The 19494-nt window shown below is 47.4% G+C and overlaps 1 protein-coding gene across 1 annotated transcript in view; it reads right to left on the reverse strand.

The window, feature by feature from the left end:
- Positions 1 to 19494, reverse strand: part of P2RX2 (purinergic receptor P2X 2) — a gene marked incomplete at its 5' end in the record, with an annotated part of 84382 nt that overhangs the window by 14059 nt on the left and 50829 nt on the right. Inside the window, 2 exons of the mRNA XM_082243079.1 lie at positions 1919 to 1984; positions 4823 to 4913. Of these exons, the coding sequence (XP_082099205.1) occupies positions 1919 to 1984; positions 4823 to 4913 (157 nt within the window). The remainder of the gene's footprint in view (positions 1 to 1918; positions 1985 to 4822; positions 4914 to 19494) is intronic.

Genomic DNA, 19494 nt, shown 5'->3' on the forward strand with positions numbered 1-19494 from the left:
TGTTGAAGGGACATGACCAAAAAAGGTCTGCTGATTTGCATCTGATTAGCGCTCTCAGCCAATGGCTGAGAGTGCTGACCGGTGTCACATCGGATGGTTAGTACAGCGGCTCCTCCCGAGCTGTACAGTTTTTTTTTTTCATTCAGCCCACTGCGTTAAATGGAAAAAAAAAACTGCTGATGTCTACTAGGCTTTATTCCTGTTACTGTGGTCTCAAAACTGTGAAACACTCCATCTTCTCATCATACTGCCTGGATAAAATTATGGGATCTCTGTGCTTTTGAAATACAGTAAGTCTCACCATCAGTGGCAGCCGGTTTATAGGGGGCGCCGGGGCGCCGCCCCCCAATCTGTGCAAAGGGGAATAAAAAAAAATTGCATCTGCAGCCACTAGGGGCGCAGGACCTACTGTTGGCTATGGGGGTTTTGCACCCCACGTGCGTCACGCAGAGGCGCCCATTGGCGGCCTTCTGGGTGTCATCGGGGCGCAGAGCAATGCGCCTCGACACTCCCCACTGTGGCGCTGTCCTGGCTGTGATAGGTCCAGACTCCAGCCTGGACCAATCATAGAGGACATCCCGGGTGACGTCGCGTGGGGGGCAGTGCGTGTGTTAGTCCCGCACCGTCCCGATGTCACCTTCGCGCCCGCCGTCAGAGAGGAGGGCAGCGGCGTACATGCAGGTCGAGGAGGAAGAAGACGTCCAGAGACCAGAGCAGATTCTGACCGAGTCTCCCGAGTCTGACAGAGTGACAGAGTCGGTCGTCGTGAGAGAGAGAGCCAGGCCAGCCCAAGAGCAGGAGGTAAGTGATTCTGCAGCCGCTGCCTCAGATTCAGTGCCTCCCTCCTCCTGTGTGCGGGACTGCGGCCAGGCCAGCAGCCTGCTTAGCAGTGTACACAATATAAGACAGTGCAGGCCAGGCCAATTACATAGTACATCAGGTAAAGTGCTATGCTAACTTAGCATAGCACTTTACCTGATGTACAATGTAATTGGCCTGGCCTGCACTGTCTTATATTGTGTACACTGCTAAGCAGGCTGGTGGCCTGGCACTATATATTTATTGTTATTAATAGTAAATGGCAGCCATTTACTATTAATAATAATAAATATATAGTGCCAGGCCAGCAGCCTGCTTAGCAGTGTACACAATATAAGACAGTGCAGGCCAGGCCAATTACATTGTACATCAGGTAAAGTGCTATGAGAGAAAAGAGTGAATTGGCGCTAGTGGGAAACAGCTTCTTAAGTGCACTGCTCACAGTGCTTTGCAACCTAAAATGCTGGATAAAAATGCATGAATAAATACAAAACTATGAAAGGGCCTGGTTGGTATGATATCCCGGTGATCAGGGAGTTTTTTAACCCAATATGCAAAAAGTTTAAGCTGGAGTCTTCCTAGAAAATAACCAACCAAATAATCACATCATGCGATCACATTTGCAAAAATTGCAGAACATTGTATGTTAATCACCAATCCAGGAAACTATGTACATACAATGTTCTGCGATTTTCGCAAATGTGATCGCATGATGTGATTATTTGGCCCCTTTCACACGTCAAAGTCACGCAATTTTTTACCACGTTTTTTGCTGCGAATCAATACCTAGGCTATTACATTCTTCTTTTTGCGCCCCCCCCCCCACTGCTCACCATTCTTTTTATTTGGTGAGTTTCTTGATCATGATAATTATCCAAATATCCAAAGTGCCAGTATGCATTCTCTATTTAATCCAGTAAATGTGGATGCCTGTTTCAGATACAGTATAACTCATACAGTAATAATTTAGGGTTTGTTTTACCAACCTCAGCATGTAAATGAAATTACATTTCCATGGGGTCAAGCTACATTGTTGCTTGTTGGGTGAATAAACTTTAAAGTGCTAGAACGAATTTGAGGAAATATGGTTTATACTTACAACACCAATAGATGTCAGGGCAGTGGCCAGATTAATGATGGTTGGGATGAGACTAAACTTGCCAGCCTGCAGGATAAAAAAAAGGTTAACATTTGTTATGTTACTTTGTATTTTTGATTTTCTCTAGATTCAATTTTTAGGTCACACTTTCAGGAATCTTTTTCCACCTTCTTCTCATTTTTTTAAAGAAGGAACTGCAGGGTTATCCCGTGTGTCATAACTACTCATTAAAGTAGGTTAAAATGCATATTTTCATCATGTCATCTTAATACTTATTTTTCTTGTGTAGTTAAAAAATTATTGCTAAAATGTAAAAATGAATTAGGGCTCGTTCACACGTGCATCGATGCCCTGTGTTTATGAGGCATTTATTCAGAATTTGTAAAACCTCATAACCGCCCTTTAATGCCTGCCATGAACATTACAATGGTACCACACAGTACTGTTTACCCAGGAGCAGTAGCGTAGTGTGTCATGCTAAAAATATTCTGCATGTCACTGACATTTCATGAGGCACTGACACTTGTCAGCCACCTCTATTTGCAATGGTATTGTTCTGCAACTGCACCTTAAAGTGTTACTAAACCTAAAAAATTATTTTTACCTTTGTTTGCATTAAGGTAAAAAATGTTTTCCATTTCCCTGTGCCCCCCTTCCTGTGTGAAGAGTAAGAGAAGGGAGAAGAGATCAGCGCTACACATCTATTCTCCCCTCTCTTCCTCTTCACACAGCATTCGAGAAGCAGCAGGTGCCATTGGCTCTTGCTGCTGTCAATAAAATGCAGTGAAGAGGAAGTGGTTGGTGTGCCTATGTCCCGCTGTGTAAGTCTATGGAGCGCGGCTCTATAGATACACAGGTCTGGAGCGCGCAGACCACGTTTCTCCCCATTGCAAGCGGCTGGCTATGGGGGACATAAAAAGAAGAGGAGAAGCCAAGATTGCTGCCGGGGACCCCAGAAGAGGAGGATCGGGGCCATTCTGTGCAATACCACTGCACAGAGCAGGTAAGTATAACATGTTTGTTTAAAAAAAAAATAAATGAATCTGCCTTAATGACACTTTAACAACACCTAGAGCTTTTATGGTGTGTTAGTAAAGTATTTATAAAGTGTTAGCAGGGCATTGGAGAAGAGACAGTAGAGGCTCCTGTATTCCAGAATGCACTGGGAAGTAATAGAGAACTAGGACAGATCGGTTCCAGCCACTTCCTATATAGTATCAGTAAACCATTTACCTCTGTGTTCAGGCAAAAGACTCATGCCAGCCAGCAATACTTACAGTGCCAGGCAGGAGCAGAGGCACTGAGCATTATTGCCAATGGCAAATCTTTTTGTGTCAGCAAAGTTGAGCTGGACCAAGTCAAGTGTCAAAGAAAGCAAAGTATACAAATCCATCTTTCAGAGAATTCACAAAAATGTCTGCTATCACACCACAACCTAACCATGCCTCAAAGTAGATCATTTCCTCTACATCACTTCCTCTTTAAGCACTTCCCACTAGAAAAGCAACACTACCATGGGAATTTATCGAGCATTCTGGAAGCATTTTCAACGCTTCATAAACACAACGAAAACACATCATAAACGTATCTTAAATGCTATTGGCATGTTAATGAGCATTGCTTCGATTTTTTTAATCGACATATGTGTGAATGGTCATACAGGCTTCTGCTTGTATAGGAACAGTGTGAACAGCAAGCTTTTACAAAGCATTTGCAGAGCTTTCAGCAAGCTTTGTTGAAGCTTTTAAAGTGGCCTTCAACACAAGTTTGTAAATGATGAACACAGATCCTAATGGGAGTGCTGATTGCCTCTTTAAATAGGCTGCTAGCAGGCTTCAGCACTACTTGACGCTTGTTGAAAGCCTGCTGAAGCCTGCTAGCAGCTTGTTTAAAGTGACAAACGGCTTTTCCATTAGGATCTTTGTATAACATTTTCAAACAAGAGCTGAAGGACACTTTAAAGGCTTATAGAATGCTGCTCAAAGCTTGCCAAAAGGTTTGTAAAAGCTTGTTAAAACTTTTGTAAAGGCTTGCTATTCAAGCTGATGCCCATGTGAAACAGGCCTTAGAAACACTGTATTTTCATTGTTGCTCAACAATGCAGGAGCAAAATTTACTATTCCTATGTTTATGATGTCTGATGATGATGAAACGCGTTGGGTGGAGTTTGGACACATGACTTCACTACGCATGAGGACCATGCCCATCGTGATGGTTGGAAACATTTACAAGATTTTGATGACATGCCTGTTTGATCATATACATTGTTTGGTGATCTGTCTTCTGAAGGGATTATCCATGAGGGGAGACCAACGATTAAGCCATAACTTACATGAAGCTTGTTGAGAGTCTGAATGTGTTCAGTGGTTGATTGAGCGCTGTTTGACCGCCTATAAGTTGGTGGTCAACAACTGAGGGTAAGAGGCTCAGTGTGCTGTGATGCAGATGCAGGATTCTTCTTTATACCTCTAAAGAGATATCATTCTATATACACACTTGAGGTGCCTTCTATATCTTAAACTTCATCAGATATATATGGGTATTTTTGAAGGACTTTGTTTACATTCTTAAAAGCGCTGCATTCTATCTCTAATTATTCCCATGTTTATGACTGTCAAAGCCTGAAAGGCAACCCAAATCTGCATAACATGGATAAAGTTCCAGTGTAGGTCTCGGTGCTGATACTTGACCATTGTTTTTTCCATCAGGAGTTTTCTATTCGCAGTGCAGTGCATGCTGGATAAACTCTTATAAGGTAATATAATGTAAGTCATGTTTTCAAGTCTGTATTTTACGTTGCATAAAGAGTTGTGACTGATTTGAAAATGTTTATGCACATTATCCCACTGCAAACTTCTAGTGCCAGATATTGACATACAATATAAACATCTGAAGCATAGTTACCTGCCCATGAACAATGACATCAATGCGAATCCCATATACTTTAATTAGCGTGCGGGTTTCTGTACCATTCTTGATGTAATACTTGGCAAACCTGAGTTTTGCAACAAGGCGGCAGAAGGTCGTAAACAGGAATTAACAAAGGAAAGAGAAAAGCAGAATTTAGAACAAAAATAAGTCTATTACATATTATTTGTATATATATATATATATATATATATATATATATATATATATACACACACACACAGTATCTCACAAAAGTGAGTACACCCATCACATTTTTGTAAATATTTTATTATATGTTTTCATGTGACAACACTGATGAAATGACACTTTCCTACAATGTAAAATAGTGAGTGTACAGCTTGTATAACAGTGTAAATTTTCTGTTCCCTCAAAATAACTCAACACACAGCCATCAATGTCTAAATCGCTGGCAACCAAAGTGAGTACACACCCCTCAATGAAAATGTCCAAATTGGGCCTAATTAGCCATTTACCCTCCCGGTGTCATGTGACTCGTTAGTGTTACAAGGTTTCAGGTACGAATGGGTAGCAGGTGTGTTAAATTTTGTGTCATCACTCTCACTCTATCATACTGGTCACTGGAAGTTCAACATGGCACCTGATGGCAAATAACTCGCTGGGGATATGAAAAAAAGAATTGTTGTTCTACATAAAGATGGCATAGGCTATAAGAAGATTGCCAAGACCCTGAAACTGAGCTGCAGCATGGTGGCCAAGACCATACAGCGGTTAAACAGGACAGGTTCCACTCAGAGCAGTCCTCACCATGGTCGACCAAAGAAGATGAGTTCACATGCTCAGCGTCATATCCAGAGGTTGTCTTTGGGAAATAGACAAATGAGTACTGCCAGCATTGCTGCAGAGGTTGAAGGGGTGTGGGGTCAGCCTGTCAGTGCGCAGACCATACGCCTCACACTTCATCAAATTGGTCTGCATGGCTGTCGTCCCAGAAGGAAGCCTCTTCTAAAGATGATGCACAAGAAAGCCCACAAACAGTTTGCTGAGGACAAGCAGACTAAGGACATGGATTACTGGAGCCATATCCTGTGATCTGATGAGACCAAGATGGTTCAGATGGTGTCAAGCAGAGGCGGCTCTCTAATTAGGCAAATTAGGCGGTCGCCGAAGGCCTCGCACTCACAGGGGCCTCGCGGCCGCCTAATATGCCGAGTTACAGAGCCGCCTCTGAGGCTGGCAGCAGGGATCTCCCTGCCATTAGTACAATCCCGACTCCGAGTCCCTGCCAGTCTGTAAGCAGGAGAGTCTGCTACGATTTGGGGCTGTGATCCGGAGCAGCTCACCGCGGAATGGGAGCTCACTGACATCTCCTGATCACAGCCAAATACTGGAGCCGCAGCGCTGACACTTCTCCCTCACAGACCACAGACAGGGGAGAAGAGAGAGCTGCTTCTGCTCCTCCTCCCGACCTCTCCACCTGTGCTTGCCCCGCCCACACTCCCCGACAGTTTTCATCTCAGAAGATGAGGTATGGGGCGGGAAGAATTTGCAGACCAGGAACAAGAAGAGGAAAGATGGTGCCTGAATCCTGATCCCTCCATCCGTCCATCCCTTCCAGTGAGTACTCTGATCTAAGGGGCACCCTTCCTCCATCTCTTTCCATTCCTTTTTCTCCCTCACCTCCTTTCTTTCTTTTCTGTCTGTCTGTCCATCTGTCCCCCTGTCTGTCCATCTGTCCCCCTGTCTGTCCATCTGTCCCCCAGTCTGTCCATCTGTCCCCCTGTCTGTTCATCTGTCCCCCAGTCTGTCCATCTGTCCCCCTGTCTGTCCATCTGTCCCCCTGTCTGTCCATCTGTCCCCCAGTCTGTCCATCTGTCCCCCTGTCTGTCCATCTGTCCCCCTGTCTGTCCACCTGTCCCCCTGTCTGTCCATCTGTCCCCCAGTCTGTCCACCTGTCCCCCTGTCTGTCCACCTGTCCCCCTGTCTGTCCATCTGTCCCCCAGTCTGTCCATCTGTCCCCCAGTCTGTCCATCTGTCCCCCTGCCAGTCTGTCCATCTGTCCCCCTGTCTGTCCATCTGTCCCCCAGTCTGTCCATCTGTCCCCCAGTCTGTCCATCTGTCCCCCAGTCTGTCCATCTGTCCCCCTGTCTGTCTGTCCATCTGTCCCCCAGTCTGTCCATCTTTCCCCCTGTCTGTCCATCTGTCCCCCAGTCTGTCCATCTGTCCCCCTGTCTGTCCATCTGTCCCCCAGTCTGTCCATCTATCCCCTAGTCTGTCCATCTGTCCCCCAGTCTGTCCATCTGTCCCCCAGTCTGTCCATCTGTCCCCCTGCCAGTCTGTCCATCTGTCCCCCTGTCTGTCCATCTGTCCCCCAGTCTGTCCATCTGTCCCCCTGCCAGTCTGTCCATCTGTCCCCCAGTCTGTCCATCTGTCCCCCAGTCTGTCCATCTGTCCCCCTGCCAGTCCATCTGTCCCCCTGCCAGTCTGTCCATCTGTCCCCCTGTCTGTCCATCTGTCCCCCTGTCTGTCCATCTGTCCCCCAGTCTGTCCATCTATCCCCCTGCCAGTCTGTCCATCTGTCCCCCATTCTGTCCATCTGTCCCCCAGTCTGTCCATCTGTCCCCCTGTCTGTCCATCTGTCCCCCTGCCAGTCTGTCCATCTGTCCCCCAGTCTGTCCATCTGTCCCCCAGTCTGTCCATCTGTCCCCCTGCCAGTCTGTCCATCTGTCCCCCAGTCTATCCATCTGTCCCCCTGTCTGTCCATCTGTCCCCCTGTCTGTCCATCTGTCCCCCTGCCAGTCTGTCCCCCTGTCTGTCCATCTGTCCCCTGCCAGTCTGTCCATCTGTCCCCCTGTCTGTCCATCTGTCCCCCAGTCTGTCCATCTGTCCCCCTGTCTGTTCATCTGTCCCCCAGTCTGTCCATCTGTCCCCCTGTCTGTCCATCTGTCCCCCTGTCTGTCCATCTGTCCCCCAGTCTGTCCATCTGTCCCCCTGTCTGTCCATCTGTCCCCCAGTCTGTCCACCTGTCCCCCTGTCTGTCCACCTGTCCCCCTGTCTGTCCATCTGTCCCCCAGTCTGTCCATCTGTCCCCCAGTCTGTCCATCTGTCCCCCTGCCAGTCTGTCCATCTGTCCCCCTGTCTGTCCATCTGTCCCCCAGTCTGTCCATCTGTCCCCCTGTCTGTCTGTCCATCTGTCCCCCAGTCTGTCCATCTTTCCCCCTGTTTGTCCATCTGTCCCCCAGTCTGTCCATCTGTCCCCCTGTCTGTCCATCTGTCCCCCAGTCTGTCCATCTATCCCCTAGTCTGTCCATCTGTCCATCTGTCCCCCAGTCTGTCCATCTGTCCCCCAGTCTGTCCATCTGTCCCCCTGCCAGTCTGTCCATCTGTCCCCCTGTCTGTCCATCTGTCCCCCAGTCTGTCCATCTGTCCCCCTGTCTGTCCATCTGTCCCCCAGTCTGTCCATCTGTCCCCCTGCCAGTCCATCTGTCCCCCTGCCAGTCCATCTGTCCCCCTGCCAGTCTGTCCATCTGTCCCCCTGTCTGTCCATCTGTCCCCCAGTCTGTCCCCCTGTCTGTCCATCTGTCCCCCAGTCTGTCCATCTATCCCCCTGCCAGTCTGTCCATCTGTCCCCCATTCTGTCCATCTGTCCCCCAGTCTGTCCATCTGTCCCCCTGTCTGTCCATCTGTCCCCCTGCCAGTCTGTCCATCTGTCCCCCAGTCTGTCCATCTGTCCCCCAGTCTGTCCATCTGTCCCCCTGCCAGTCTGTCCATCTGTCCCCCTGCCAGTCTGTCCATCTGTCCCCCAGTCTATCCATCTGTCCCCCTGTCTGTCCATCTGTCCCCTTGTCTGTCCATCTGTCCCCCTGCCAGTCTGTCCCCCTGTCTGTCCATCTGTCCCCTGCCAGTCTGTCCATCTGTCCCCCTGTCTTTCCATCTGTCCCCCTGCCAGTCTGTCCATCTGTCCCCCAGTCTGTCCATCTGTCCCCCAGTCTGTCCATCTGTCCCCCTGTCTGCCCATCTGTCCCCCTGCCAGTCTGTCCATCTGTCCCCCAGTCTGTCCATCTGTCCCCCTGTCTGTCCATCTGTCCCCCTGCCAGTCTGTCCATCTGTCCCCCTGCCAGTCTGTCCATCTGTCCCCCTGTCTGTCCATCTGTCCCCCTGCCAGTCTGTCCATCTGTCCCCCTGTCTGTCCATCTGTCCCCCTGTCTGTCCATCTGTCCCCCTGTCTGTCTGTCTGTCTGTCTTTCCCCCTCATGCGAGCACAAGTCCTTCTTTTTTTTTTATTACTATACAGACCAGGATCCCTCAGTTTCACTCCAGTTCTCCTCTACCCATCCCTCATCATTTACCCACTCCCCCCTTTTTTACCCCCTCCTCTTTCTCCTCTACCCCATGGTTCCCAGTCCCATCCCTCTCCTATTCATCCCATGTGGTTTCCACAGTACACATCCCACCCACACAAGCAGCAGTAATTAGATGCTCGGCCTTGGGGTTCTTCCTTAACCTCTGCGAAGGGGGTGAGTGGGGCCTCATGTCTAAATTCTGCCTAAGGCCTCACAAAGCCTAGAGCCGCCTCTGGACTATCAAGTGTCTGTGGGGGCAACCAGGTGAGGAGTACAAAGACAAGTGTGTCTTGCCTACAGTCAAGCATGGTGGTGGGAGTGTCATGGTCTGGGGCTGCATTAATGCTGCCGGCACAGGGGAGTTACAGTTCATTGAGGGAACCATGAATGCCAACATGTACTGGGACATACTGAAGCAGAGCATGATCCCTCCCTTCGGAGACTGGGCCACAGGGCAGTATTCCAACATGATAACGACCCCAAGCACTCCTCCAAGATAACCACTGCCTTGCTAAAGAAGCTGAGGATAAAGGTGATGGACAGGCCAAGCATGTCTCCAGACCTAAACCCTATTGAGCATCTGTGGGGCATTCTCAAACGGAAGGTGGAGAAGTGCAAGGTCTGTAACATTCGCCCCCCCATCCATGCATCCAGCCCCCTAATCTACATGCAGGGCGCCAGATACATGGATTCCAATAGGGGATTTTTTTTTTTTTAAAGCACGTGATTAGAGCCAGAGGCTCTAATAGGCTTCAAAAAAGGGTGGGCTCGGGGAGCAGAGCACTGCGCCCTGAGCCCACCCAGTTGTATGGCAATAGCGAATGAATATTCGCTATTAGCACACTGATTTTCCTCCCAGCCAATCAGGAAGTGGGTTGTGAGACCCCTTTCCTGATTGGCTGAAAAGAGAAGCAATTTTACTGGCCATTGGCCAGGAAGAGGGAGGAGTCATACGGCTCGGGGAAGGAGCAGGTAAGGATGCTGGCTGTCCGGCTGGGCAGCCAGCCAGCCATCAGTCCCGGGAGGGGGTGGTAGATTTGATTGCCGGCCGGCCGTCCCGCCGGGGGGGTGTTGGTTTTGACGCCCCCCCCCCCCCCAATTTTTATTCACCAGCCGCCACACAAATTGTGGACATTTTCACTTAGGGGTGTACTCACTTTTGTTGCCAGCGATTTAGACATTAATGGCTGTCTGTTGAGTTATTTTGAGGGGACAGCAAATTTACACTGTTATACAAGCTGTACACTCACTACTTTACATTGTAGAAAAGTGTAATTTCTTCAGTGTTGTCACATGAAAAGATATGATAAAGTATTTACAAAAATGTGATGGGTGTACTCACTTTTGTGAGATACTGTGTGTATATATATATATATATATATATATATATATATATATAGCCAACTGGTGGGGTGGCAGCAGAGAGCAATAAAAGAGCAGGCACCTCATGGTGCCTTTGTAAAAGGTTAAAGTGATGTTAACATCAACATTTTGTTTTTAAATTAACAAACATGTTATACTTACCTGCTCTGTGCAATGGTTTTGCACAGATCAGCCCCGATCATTCTCTTCTCGGGTTCCCTGTTGGTGCTCCTGGCCCCTCCCTCCTGCCAAGTGCCCCCAGAGCAAGCAGCTTGCTATGGTGGCAACTGAGCAGGCTCGCCCCCGCCCCCTCTCTCTCCAATGGCTCCTGTTGCTGTCTTAGCCAATGAGGAGAGTGAGTCCCCAGAGAGCCGAGCCGAGCCGAGGCTTTCGTGCACATTGCTGGAGGAAGATCAGGCTTAGGTAAGTATTAGGAGGGGGGTGCTGCACACTGAAGCTTAAAATGCATGAAGGTTAAAAAACTTCAGCCTTTACAACCACTTTAATGTAGTTTGGAAGGTTTGGGTTTTTCATATAGAATAACATAAATAATTTGTTCGCACCAATGGAAAGAAATAAGATGAACTAATGAAAAGCAGTTTCTGCTGCATTTATGGTCCATGCACACTGGCTTTAAAAAATATGCTGCTCTAGAGGAGTTTAGAAGCAACTTATGTTATACTATGTGTTCATGCACATTAGGTCGTTTAGAGACATACAGTCAGGTCCATAAATATTGGGACATCAACACAATTCTAATATTTTTGGCTCTATACATATGAAATTAAACAAACAAGATGTGCTTTAACTGCAGACTTTCAGTTTTATTTTGAGGGTATTTACATCCAAATCAGGTAACAGGTGTAGGAATTACAACAGTTTGTATATGTCCCTCCCACTTTTTAAGGAACCAAAATTAATGGGACAATTGGCTGCTCAGCTGTTCCATAGCCAGGTGTGTGTTATTCCCTCATTATCCCATTTACAAGGAGCAGATAAAAGGTCCAGAGTTCATTTCAAGTGTGCTATTTGCATTTGGAATCTGTTGCTGTCAACTCTCAATATGAGATCCAAAGAGCTGTCACTATCAGTGAAGCAAGCCATCATTAGGCTGAAAAAAAAAACAAACCCATCAGAGAGATAGAAAAAAACATTAGGTGTGGCCAAATCAACTGTTTGGAACATCCTTAAAAAGAAATAACGCCCCGGTGAGCTCAGTAACACCAAAAGACCCGGAAGACCACGGAAAACAACTGTGGTGGATGACTAAAGAATTATTTCCCTGGTGAAGAAAACACCCTTCACAACAGTTGGCCAGATCAAGAACACTCTCCATGAGGTAGGTGTATGTGTGTCAAAGTCAACAATCAAGAGAAGACTTCACCAGAGTGAATACAGAGGGTTCTCCACAACATGTAAACCATTGGTGAGCCTCAAAAACAGGAAGGCCAGATTAGAGCTTGCCAAACAACATCTAAAAAAGCCTTCACAGTTCTGGAACAACACCCTATGGACAGATGAGACCAAGATCAACTTGTACCAGAGTGATGGGAAGAGAAGAGTATGGAGAAGGAAAGGAACTGCTCATGATCCAAAGCATACCACCTCATCAGTGAAGCATGGTGGTTGTAGTGTCATGGAGTGGGCATGTATGACTGCCAATGGAACTGGTTCTCTTGTATGTATTGATGATGTGACTGCTGACAAAAGCAGCAGGATGAATTCTGAAGTAATTCGGGCAATATTATCTGCTCATATTCAGCCAAATGCTTCAGAACTCATTGGACGGCGCTTCACAGTGCAGATGGACAATGGCCCGAAGCATACTGCGAAAGCAACCAAAGAGTTTTTTAAGGGAAAGAAGTGGAATGTTATGCAATGGCCAAGTCAATCACCTGACCTGAATCCGATTGAGCATGCATTTCACTTGCTGAAGACAAAACTGAAGGGAAAATGCCCCAAGAACAAGCAGGAACTGGAGACAGTTGCAGTAGAGGCCTGGCAGAGCATCACCAGGGATTAAACCCAGCGTCTGGTAATGTCTATGCGTTCCAGACTTCAGGCTGTAATTGACTGCAAAGTATTTGCAACCAAGTATTAAAAAGTGAAAGTTTGATTTATGATTGTTAATCTGTCCCATTACTTTTGGTCCCTTAAAAAGTGGGAGGCACATATACAAACTGTTGTAATTCCTACACCGTTCACCTGATTTGGATGTAAATACCCTCAAATTAAAGCTGAAAGTCTGCAGTTAAAGCACATCTTGTTTGTTTCATTTCAAATCCATTGTCGTGGTGTATAGAGTCAAAAATATTAGAATCGTGTCAATGGCCCAATATTTATAGACCTGACTGTATTTAACCACTTATAGCCACATATACTGTATACTGTGGCAGGGCGGCCCAGCTGTGCAAAATCACGTACATGTGTGCGCACACTGCCGGAGCACCAATCCCACTGTGATTGGACACAGCAGGAGCCAATCAGTAGTGATGTCGCGAACATAAAATTCGCTGTTCGCGAACGGCGAACGCGAACATCGGCGAATGTTCGCGAACCGGCGAACATTGCGAACCGCCATAGACTTTAATAGGCAGGCGAATTTTAAAACCCACAGGGACTCTTTCTGGCCACAATAGTAATGGAAAAGTTGTTTCAAGGGGACAAACACCTGGACTGTGGCATGCCGGAGAGGGATCACACAAAAAAAAGTTCTTAAAAATTGTAATTTTTTGATAGAGAGCCAATTATTGGAAAAATTAAAAAAAAATAAAAAATAAAAAATTTCTTTGGATTTAGCATCTGGGGGTCTAAAAAGTGTACCTGTGAAGTTTCAGCTCTGTAGCATGTCCGGAACCAGAAAAAATTACGAATTAGGGTTAGGGTTAGGGTTATTTTTATGGCTAGGCTTAGAGGGTTAGGGTTAAGGTTAGAGGGTTAGGGTTATGGTTAGAGGGTTAGGGTTAGGTTTAGTGTTAGGGGCTAGGGTTAGGGTTACGGTGAGATACTTAGGGTTAGAGTTAGTAGCCCTACCCCTACCCCTCTAACTCTAACCCTAAGCACTAAAAATAACCCTAACCCTAGCCCTGACCCTAACCCTAGCCCTAACCCTAACCCTAACCCTAGCCCTAACCCTGATTCTATTTTTTTTCTGGTTCTGGACATGCTACAGAGCTGAAACTTCACAGGTACACTTTTTAGACCCCCCAGACAGTAAATCCAAAGAAATTTTTTTTTTTTTAAGTTTTTTTTTTTTTTTTTTAAGTTTTCCAATAATTGGCTCTCTATCAAAAATGACAATTTTTAAGAACTTTTTTGTGTGATTTAGTGTCTAGGGGGTCTAAAAAGTGTACCTGTGAAGTTTCAGCTCTGTAGCATGTCCAGAACCAGAAAAAAAGATAATTTTTCAGTAGAGCAGGGATGGTGGGAACCCCTTTTACACCTATATGATCTTTTTTTTCTGGTTCTGGACATGCTACATATATATATATATATATATATTAAAAAAATACTCAAATACCAGCCCTCAAAGGGGCTTTTGGGGACAATATATATATATATATCACAGAACAAAAAAAAATTACACAAATACCAGCCCTCAAAAGGGCTTTTGGGGACAATAGATATATATATATATATATATATATATCCAAAAAAAACCTCAAATACCAGCCCTAGGAAGGGCTTTTTGGGGTGCTGTCCTTACAGCAGGAGTGTACCAAGAACACTGGCTAACAAGACCGGGAACTGTCCCTAGCTATAACAACAGCAGCAGCACCAGCACTTTCCCTGCTCTCAGTAACACAGAAATGATCTAAAATGGATGCTGCCCTTGCTTATTTATAGGAGGTGGGAGGGTTTGGGAGGGAGGTATGCTGATTGGCCTGGAATGTGTCTGCTGACTGTGATGTTCAGGGTCAAAGTTTGCCTCAATGATGATGTATAGGAGGCGGACCGAACATCGCATATGTTCGCCCGCAGCGGCGAACGCGAACGTTCGAAGTTCGCCGGGAACCGTTCGCCGGCGAACCGTTCGGTACATCTCTACCAATCAGTGGGTCCGGCAGCCTCAATGGCCGCTAGGACCCGCCGATCATTTGGCGGAATGACAGAACGGCGGTTTGCCTATGTAAACAAGGCAGACCGCCGTTCTGTCACAGAGGAAAAGAAAGATCTTACGTTTCAGCTAAGCTGAGACACAGATCTCTATTTTCCTTTAGTGTATCCACTCCCTCTACAGTTAGAAAGCATGCCCTAGGAGCACACTTAACCCCTTGATTGCCCCCTGGTGTTAACCTCTTCCCTGCCAGTGTCATTTATACAGTAACAGTGCATTTTTTTTTTAGCACTGATCACTGTATTGGTGTCACTGGTCCCCAAAAAGTGTCACTGAGTGTCAGATTTCTCTGCCACAATGTCGCAGTCCCACTAAAAATCGCTGATCATTGTCATTACTAGTAAAAGCAATTTTCTCTATCGCTCATTGACAGACATAGTCTTCTTGATTCTCAAGAGCTGGGTTATGTTGTCTCCGCAGGAGTAGGACTAGGCAGAATGACAAAACGTTCTGGCTCCACCCTAGGGGCAGTCCCTGAGGGTATATCCTCCCTCTCTCTGCTACAGGGAATCAGTTTTTTTCTGTCTAGTCAGGAGTAAGGACCTAAGTTCCTTGCTGGGATCTTTTGGTCCTGGCAAGACTTTTTTTCTTTAAGAAAAAGACATTTTTTAGGTAGTTTTCTCCAGTGTTTTTTTCCTGTGAGATCTTCAAGCAAAAATGCCGGACTGGGCGACACTTGTGGTCACCCCAGCCGGCCTACGAGCGCGCGCAGACCATGGCATTGGTCGGCCGCGACATATTCAAGTAAGTATGCGGGGCCGGGCGACGGGCTGGATGTTGAGATCCAGTGGTCACCCCGGTTTCTGCCTAAGAGCGCGTGCAGACCAGTGCGCTGAGTCGGCCGCGACGGAGTCCCAGCAAAGGGACTGACTTTGCGAGTTAAAAGCTCGCTTGGACGCCAGGTACCAGAGAGTCGAGGCGTCCACAAAACCCCCACCCCGGTGGAGAGGGTATTGTGAAGAGAGGGTGCCTATCGGTTCGGTATGGTGAGTAGACGTTCCCTTTTTTCCTCATTATGAGGCAGTATATATTATGGGCCCCTCCATATATGGTCAGTATATATCTGATACTTACAAGTCCCCCTTGTAATACAGCATGTGTTTGTGGGAAGTGGACTTGGTTCAAGAGCTAACACTCTACCCAGCAGACTGTAAATTACAGCAGACATAGGAAGTATAATCCTACCTTATGTGCAGTGTATCTCTGTAGATCCATATGTCACCTCTTAGCAGAGTGCAGGTGGATGTGCTGGGAAGACGATATCGGCGGTCCGCCGCCATTTTGCCGTAGACCGAATGCATGTATGTCCTCAGGTCACGCCGGCCGCCATGTTTTTGGAGTCTTATGTCTCTTCTATGGGGGCGGCCATGTTTTGTGAGCCCAGCTACCTCGTGGAGGGCTGGGAACGCCAGAAGGCGTACACAGGGGGCGGAGCCACGCCTTCTGCCCGGGAAAAAAGCAAACAGCTCCTTCCAGTCTGTGTAAGACAGACGCTGACTGCAGTTTGTTGGAAACTGCACTGCATCGGTTGGTGAGCCTTGGGGGTCCCTCTCTCTCTCTCTCTGGGATCGAGAAGCAGGTACTCTGAGGGGCGCTATTGCGCTAGGGGGAGACACACAAAAAAAAAAAAAAAAAAAAAAAAAAAAAAGTTTTTTTGTTTTTGCTGGCAAAGGTGTCCTGTATTAACATGGACCCTGCCACTCATGTATCTCCTCCGGATCCCCTCGAGGGGTCTGCGGGATCCTCCAGCACCCCATTGACAATTGAATCTTTGTCAGCTATTATGGAAACTTTTGTGTCCCGGGTGGAAGTGGCTTGTCAGGGACAGGGCGCAAGAAAGCGACCCCCGCCTAACCCCTTATTATCTGAAACTTCGGATTCAGACTCTGAGCCTATTTCTGCAGTTGCAGGTACTTCATCTGGTATTGGTGTCTCGGGTCCTGTCTCTTCAGACAGTGAGGAGGATGTTTCGGCATCCGCCATAGCCCGAGAGGAAGCGTTGGTAAACGCACTCATTGTATCTGTTCAGGAGACTTTAAGGTTACAGGGTACTCCATCGGAAATAGCTGAAACTGAGATCCCTTTTGGGACTAAAAAGCGCATCAAAGTGGCGAAGGTTTTTCCATTGCCCAAATGTTTTGGCAATCCAATCGAAGAAGAATGGCGTCTGCCAAAACGCACTTTTAATATTTCTAAACGCATTGACAGGCGTTATCCGTTTGAGGAAACCCTTATTAAGAAATGGACAGAACCACCTGTGGTGGATTCACCTATTGCTAGATTGAATAAAGCCACGGTTATTCCTTTAGAAGACGCTCCGTCTTTTAAAGATCCAGTGGATCGCAAGATAGAAGCTATGTCTCGCACCATGTTTTCCTTGATTGGATCAGCTTTCAGACCAATAATTGCTATTGGTCTGGTTTCGCAGGCTGTAACTGAATGGACCAAGTGGTTACGCCGGGACTTAGAAGAAGTCCCTCAGGAGGTATCAGATTTGTTGGAACAAATGATACAGGGGTTACAGTTTGTATGTGATGCGGCGTTAGACGCCACTCCATTAATGGCGCGAGCATCAGTCTCAGCAGTGGTTCTCAGGCGTACACTGTGGCTAAAAGGTTGGTTAGCCGACCAAGGTTCCAAAAAAGCATTGGCTAATATCCCCTTTTCAGGAGAGCGTCTATTTGGAGCCAACTTAGATGAGATCATTAAGGATCTCACCGGTGGAAAAAGCACCTTTTTACCGCAAAATTTTAAAGGTAGAGGAACTCGTCAAAGACGAGGGCCTTCTTTTTCTGCTCACAAGAGGTTTTTTCGTCCAGCGGGTGAAAAAACTAAGTCCTCCAAAGCTCCTACAGGAGGCGTCAGGGGTCGTTGGTCGGGCAAGCAAAAGCCCGCCCCCTCCAGACCTGAAGATAAACCATCCAAAGCCTGAAGGTGCGCCCCCACCCATAACTGGGGTGGGGGGACGTCTTCGCCGGTTCCCGGATCCATGGCTTTCCAGAATCCCGGACAATTGGGTTTGCGAAGTCATAAGGTCAGGGTACAAGATCGAGTTTCGATCTCTCCCACCGGCGCGATTCTTCCCTTCCAATATCCGTCTATCCGCAGATCGTTTAGAAGATCTGAGGAGAGCAGTCACAGATTTACTACAACAAGGAGTGGTAGTCCACGTTCCTTGGACAGAACGGTTTCAAGGGTTTTATTCAAACCTGTTCACAATACCCAGGAAAGAGGGCAAAGTGCGTCCAATTCTGGACTTAAGAGCACTCAATTCTTTCGTCAACATAAGAAGATTCAGAATGGAGTCCATTCGCACGGTAGCAGCCTTCCTGCATCCAGGGGATGTCCTAGCGTCCATAGACATCAAGGACGCCTATCTTCACATTCCCATTTTCGCAGGACATCAGCGTTTTCTACGCTTTTCCGTAGAGGAGAACCACTATCAGTTTGTGGCGTTACCTTTCGGTCTCGCCACGGCTCCGCGGGTCTTCACAAAGGTGTTGGCCCCAATGTTGGCACTTCTGCGCCAAAGAGGTATATCGATTCTAGGTTACCTAGACGATCTTCTGCTTCATGCAGAGTCTCCTCAGACCTTGCTACAAAACATAGAAATTACTATGATTTCTTTACAGGAATTCGGGTGGCTGGTGAACCAGCAAAAGTCATTTCTGGTTCCCACCCAGAGGCTCGAATATCTGGGTCTAATTCTAGACACAGTCAGGACGAGAGTTTTCCTTCCGGTAGGGAAACTTCGAAAGATTCAATCAGCAGTCCAGTTGTTACTGTCCAACAGCTGGTCTTCCCTTCGGACGTGCATGAGGGTTCTGGGGTTGATGGTGGCTTCATTCGAAGCAGTCCCATTTGCCCAGTCCCATACCCGAATTCTTCAGCAAGAGATTCTTCTCAGATGGAATCGGAATCCGGAATCCCTGGACAATCAGATACGATTGAGCAAACAGACCAGAGAGTCTCTGGTTTGGTGGCTTCGGTCTCCAATGCTCAGCCAGGGAAAGTCATTTCTGCCAATATATTGGACGATAGTGACCACGGATGCCAGTCTATCTGGATGGGGAGGAATTCTTGGTCAGTTATCTGTCCAGGGACTTTGGTCCCCGGAAGAATCCAGGTTACCGATAAATGTATTGGAACTGAGAGCGATCAGACTTTGTCTGATTCACTGGACCGAGCAGCTCCAGGGCAGCCCGGTTCGGATCCAGTCGGACTATGCCACGGCCGTGGCTTATGTCAATCATCAGGGGGGCACCAAGAGTGTCCGAGCGGCCAAAGAAGTGGCTTGCATTCTTCGCTGGGCGGAACGATTTGTTCCAGCTATCTCTGCGGTGTTCATTCCGGGGGTGGAGAATTGGCAGGCAGATTATCTCAGCCGTCAGACCCTGGATCAGGGGGAATGGTCCCTCCATCCAGACGTTTTCCACCAGTTGTGCCTACGGTGGGGCACCCCGGAGGTGGATCTGTTGGCATCACGATTCAACAGGAAAGTTCAGAGATTCGTGGCTCGCTCCCGCGATCCTCTAGCAGAAACCGCAGACGCACTGATCGCCCCGTGGGGGCAATACCAGCTAATATATGCCTTCCCTCCTCTCGCGTTACTGCCAAGACTTCTTCGCAGGGTAGAGGAGGAAGGAATCCCAGTAATCCTGGTAGCTCCGGACTGGCCTCGTCGAGCTTGGTACGCCGACATGGTCAGACTGGTGGCGGACGTCCCATGGAGACTTCCTCTCAGGGAGGATCTACTGTCTCAGGGACCGATCTTCCATCCTGCTTTACGATCGCTGGCTTTAACGGCCTGGCTATTGAGACCCAGGTGCTGAAGGACAAAGGTTTGTCAGCTTCAGTTATTCCTA

The sequence above is a fragment of the Pelophylax lessonae genome (assembly GCF_965119305.1).
Source record: "Pelophylax lessonae genome assembly, chromosome: 1".
NCBI lineage: Eukaryota > Metazoa > Chordata > Amphibia > Anura > Ranidae > Pelophylax > Pelophylax lessonae.